This window comes from Gregarina niphandrodes, assembly GCF_000223845.1.
Source record: "Gregarina niphandrodes unplaced genomic scaffold scaffold00004, whole genome shotgun sequence".
Classification (NCBI taxonomy): domain Eukaryota; phylum Apicomplexa; class Conoidasida; order Eugregarinorida; family Gregarinidae; genus Gregarina; species Gregarina niphandrodes.
Window position 1 is genome coordinate 253558 of NW_011645775.1, and position 4947 is coordinate 258504.

Consider the following 4947-nt stretch of genomic DNA (forward strand, 5'->3'; position numbering starts at 1 on the left):
CGGAGAAGACTTGAGCGATGTGATTTTACCCTTCATCCCGCGGCCGGTGGCTTGCGAGGAGGACGACATCGTGCTCGGCGATGACCGGATCCCGGCGCTGCTAAACCCCACGTTCCTGAAACCCGTGACACCGCGGACGGCCGCGACCGCAGCCAAGTCCGTGCCCGCTGCTCCATTATTTAAGGCTGACGGATCCAGGGCTGACGGATCCAGGGCTGACGGATCCAAGGCTGACGGATCCAAGGCTGACGGACCGAAGGTTGACTCGAAATTCGGCGAAGATAAAACCACCCCATTGAAACCGGCAGAGGGGGCGGCTGCCGCCGGAAGCGGACCGGCAGAGAGCAGGCGACAGGCGATGCCTCTGGAACGAGTCTCGCCAGTCCTGGTCCCTCAAGCGGCAGTACCGAGCCGTCAGGCAGTAGGACTGGTCTCTCAGTCAGTAGTGCTGACCCCTCTGGCGGTGGTACCAGTCCCTCAGGCGCTAGTACTGATCTGTCAAGCGGTAGGACTGGTCCTTCAGGTGATAGTGCAGGTCTTTCAGGCGTTAGTACCACTATCGCAGGCAGTAGTACCACTATCGCAGGCAGTAGTACCACTATCGCAGGCAGTAGTACCACTATCGCAGGCAGTAGTACCACCATCGCAGGCGGTAGTTCTGCTCTCTCGGGCTCGGCCGCGTCTGATTTGGCGGCAACGTCGTCAGCGTCCAGTGTGGCTCCCAGTCCCGTCGCCGTGGGTAATGCGATGAAAGAAATGAAACCGTTGTCTAAAGGGAGTGTGGTTCGTTTGCAGGATGTCGAAATTCCGCGGCGAAAGGCGAAGAAGCGGGACCTCAACCCGAAGACGGAGGGCGGTGCGACCGAAGGTAGCAGAACGTCCGAAGCAGGCGCCGAAGGCGGAGTCAAGGCGAGCCTGTCGGAGTCCGTGGTGCCGCGGAAGCGCGTGCGAGGCAGTCCAAAAAATGACAAGAAGTCGGACGCGGAGACGCGCCCTCCGGAGAACCGCCTGACAGAGGGGCACCCGACAGACAGCCGTCCCGGCGAAGAGAACCGCCCGAACGGAGAGAGCCGTCCGGTCACCGTGGAGCGTGGCGGAATACCTGCCGAGTCGGTGTTGGTTTCTGTGCAGCCGTCGTCGGCAGCGGCGCTGTTGCCGGACTCTCCGAGTTCCTCGAATTTGTCTGCGGCTTCATCGCACGCGTCAGCGGCTTCGTCGCACACGAGCGAGATGGGGGCGGAGGAGTTGGTGTCGATCCAGAAGAAGAAGAACCCGAAACGCGGGAGCAGCCGGAAAGTGTATGTGTCTGACGACGAAAAAAGCGAAGCACGGAGCCAGACACGGAACGTGCCGCCAGGACGGAACGCGGCGTCGAGGCGGGGTGTGGCGCCGGGACGGGGCGGGGCGCCAGGGAGAGGCGGGGCTGTGACGAAGGTAGCCCCGGTCGCGGCTGGAGGCAGCGATACTTCAGTCGAGGACGACCGGGACCCTACCGATACGGACTCCCCGACACAGGAAGTCACGGCCGCGGAGGTCGACGCGGTCGGGGAGGTCGACGACAGCATCGCAGAGTTCCTCAAGTCCCTTGTCGGCAGCCGGTAACCAGCCGAGGATCCAATCTGAGAATCCAAGACGAGGATCCAAGCCAAGGCTTTATTTGTGAGCCTGGCTTATGGACCCAACCGAACGCTCATTGCTGGCTGGAGGTCGGTAAGAAGGATTTGCTCAGCCTAAAGAAAGAACGCGTCATTTCTTGCCACCATCGAGTGCCCCTCGAGTGCCCCTCGAGTGCCCCTTGAGTGCCGTTCGCTTACTGGGTGTATTGTTCAAGCGCTCTTTGGAAGATTTCGCGATCGGCGGGGTCCAGGAACCCAAAGGTAATCACCTCCGAGCCTTTCTGGATTTCTACGTAATCCGATGACGTTTTGCTTTGACGAATCTCCGAAATCTAATCAAGGTCAGAGTGAGCGTGGTAACGGCTTACCGAAGATATGGGCACACTGCCCAATGGAGTACGCGCGTTTGAACCGTACCATTCCAGCTTTGAACCAGAACTAAACACAGAAAGGTTGTATTAGAAGATGGTTGGACTAGGAGGGCGGTTGAATTAAGGCTACACTAACGGGGAAGAGGAAGCGGAAGGTCCCGGGAACGGAGCGCGGAAGGTCCCGGGAACGGAGCGGAAGGTCCCGGGAAGGAAGCGGAAGGTCGCCGGGAAGGGAGCGGAAGCACTTGAGAACATACCTGTCGAGCTTAAGAGTAATTTTCTTCTCGAAGATGCCTTGCTTTTGGATGGCGGGGGCGTTGAGGACGTCGCGTAGTTTTTCAAGGAGATCTGCGGGTCGCTCGGTGGTCGGCTCTTCGTTACCGTCGACTTGTGAGAAACTTTGGGACTTTTCTTGTAGGCGTTTAGTCTCAAGCGCAGGGGCGAAGGTTGGTCGCCGGACAGCGGGCCGGTTCCGCGGCACGACTTCCTCTTCGAGGCCATCATTCCGAGGGGACTCCACGTCCTCTACAAGAGGCCCTCGTTTACCAATGCGTTCCATGCAGGATATCAAGGCCCCCATTTGGTTTACACCTTTACACCTTTCTTTGCACCACGACAGACCTAGAAAAATGCTACGACGCTTCTGGTTCCGTGTGAAACGTCTATACCGCCAGAAAACGTACGTAATATTTCCCACGATACTTTATGATGACTCTATTCAGTTCGGGAAGTGCCTCACACGTTCACGCTATAACATGCTGGGCTATCTGTCTAGTTGCTCTAAGCCATAGTAAGCATACAGTCGGTCGGTCTGCCTACCTATCTAGACTGGCAGCTACCTATCTAGCAGATTCGTAACATTGGTATGTGCAGTTGTGCCGATGTTTAGTCGGCGGCCAACAAGTCGGTTTCTGCGAGCGTTGATTACACCGCAGCATTGCGAGTTGGAGCCGTTGGAGGAATGGGACTGGTTGCGGTTGTCAGTGCTACCGTGGAGAAAGCCTCGAAACATGTTAAGTCCGCTGATGGCGATGATAGGTGTGGCGGTGTTATCGAGTTCATGTGCGTTAGTATCGCACATGGAAGGGTTCCTGGAGCGTTCGTTAGGTGCGACATGTCCTCACAAGAAGACTTCTGCACGGTTGTTGCCGGGTGGACGTGTGGTGATGGCTAGTAAGAAGTTGGCGACCTTCGCACAGGCCGTATGTGTGTTGTTTTGTCGTTGGACGCGAGTGTTAATATGGGCAGCGCTTGGATTCGAACTGGGGTTCTTTGCACGGGCATTGCGACAATGGCGTTGCCACCTCATGCCATCAAGCTACAATGACGCACGTCAAGTCAATTGCCGCACCTACCTACAGACCTGTCCTTTGACTCAACCTGCTCGGGGACGCAACTACATCAACTGCACCATCAAAAGTAACTACGACTTCTTCGAACCTTTCGCTTGCGATACCGGCCTACCCGGAGACCTGGCCGCCAACCAGTTCTGCGCAGACTACCTCGAACAATTCTGCGATACCGTGTGTCCTCTCTGCGAGAACAAACCTGCCAGCGACCTATCGGCAGCCGCCGCGGATGACGAAGCCGTCCTAAAAAAGGACTCCGCCGCAAACGACCCAGGACAAGATGGCTCGGCGACCGCAGCCGGTCTGGACGCTGCGGCGGCTGACCTGGACCCGGAACAGAGTTGGGAGGAGTCGAGAGCGGCGTTTCTGGAAGCGGAGTCGGGCAAGGACAGCGAAGCGTCGAGTGTCAGTGGTTATGACGACGACGAAGACAGCTTGAGCGATGAAGACAGTGACGGCTACCAATCGCCACGGGGCGGGGGGAGTGTGTACGGCGATGATAACGATGAGGAGGAGGAGGGCGTGGTTGCGAGTCAGGGTCTGTTGGTGGACCGTGTGCCTTTGACGCCAAGTGCCGACCAGGGTCGACTCAAGTTCGCTGATCTGTACGACCTGGAACAGCAGGACTACCACGATTCAGTACCGGTCGAGACAGCCACTCAATCGCCTGTGGAACAGAGGGCCCCGCCGGTCCGGAAGTTCTCGCGTCCAAAAAAGAATCGCCGTCGCCTGGGTGCGATAGCGACAGGCCACGGGGGTTGGTCTTGGGACCGAGACACCCCGCGGGGCCGGCCGCGTCGCCCGAGTACCCTGAGGTTGGATGTCGCTGCGGCCGCCTTGGCCAGTTCGGCTTTCGATACAAGCTCCGCCGGTTCAAGTCGCACCTCTGTAGGACTGTGGCCTCAAGAGGCGGCGGCGCCTGACACGACACTGCGGGACGCCGAAGCCATGGACCTGTCCGAAGGCGACACGGTCTCGGGGCCCTCCTCTCAGCGCGGAACGCAGACCTCCGAAGTGTTGTTGGAGAGCTATGAGAAATTAATTGCGCAAGCCCAGGACATTCTCCAAGCCGCCCTAAAGGAAGACGGTCGCATTCTCGCAACAGAGAACCCCGATCTCGTCCTTACCGGCGTCGGGCTCGAGCCCCTCTGCGACAGCTCCGTTGACGAATCCCGCAGCTCTCGCTTCGCCGGAGACAGCGAAGACGTGCTAGACCTCGTCTATGGCACCCTAGACCCTACCTGCCGAATACTTAGGATACCCGTCAGCCCCTTCGGAGCTACCGGACCATATGACACTGCCCTACAAAAGGCCATCGAAGATCTCATCACCAAGAAACATGTTCCCATCCTTGACAACCGAAAACTTATGGGTAAAGACCTCTTAGGAAAAGAACTCCGAAAAAACAAGACATGGTCGATAAAGACTACAGAAGGCCAGGTTACGGAAACTGCATATGCCTTGTACGTAGTCGCGATCCGATTACTACATGGTAGCACACAACAAAGAACCATGATCATCTCGCTCTCCTCTTGGATCCTACTCATCGTACTCTCGACTCTTGACTTCCATCACTGTAATGCCTTCCCCACCCCCCCTGGCCTTCCCCAC

The 4947-nt window shown here is 57.8% G+C and overlaps 3 protein-coding genes across 3 annotated transcripts; 2 read left to right on the forward strand and 1 right to left on the reverse strand.

The window, feature by feature from the left end:
* Window positions 1-747: 747 nt before the first annotated feature.
* On the forward strand, window positions 748-1602 carry GNI_031080 (hypothetical protein; the record flags this gene model as incomplete). Its single annotated transcript, XM_011130858.1, has 1 exon — window positions 748-1602. One exon carries the CDS (start codon window positions 748-750, stop codon window positions 1600-1602), a length of 855 nt encoding a protein of 284 aa, XP_011129160.1.
* A 208-nt stretch (window positions 1603-1810) lies between these two features.
* GNI_031090 (hypothetical protein) lies at window positions 1811-2567 on the reverse strand (the record flags this gene model as incomplete). The annotated part of the gene is made up of 3 exons (XM_011130859.1): window positions 1811-1948; window positions 1985-2054; window positions 2245-2567. 3 exons carry the CDS (start codon window positions 2565-2567, stop codon window positions 1811-1813), a joined length of 531 nt encoding a protein of 176 aa, XP_011129161.1.
* A 445-nt stretch (window positions 2568-3012) lies between these two features.
* On the forward strand, window positions 3013-4852 carry GNI_031100 (hypothetical protein; the record flags this gene model as incomplete). The annotated part of the gene is made up of 2 exons (XM_011130860.1): window positions 3013-4776; window positions 4808-4852. 2 exons carry the CDS (start codon window positions 3013-3015, stop codon window positions 4850-4852), a joined length of 1809 nt encoding a protein of 602 aa, XP_011129162.1.
* Between the last annotated feature and the right edge of the window lie 95 nt (window positions 4853-4947).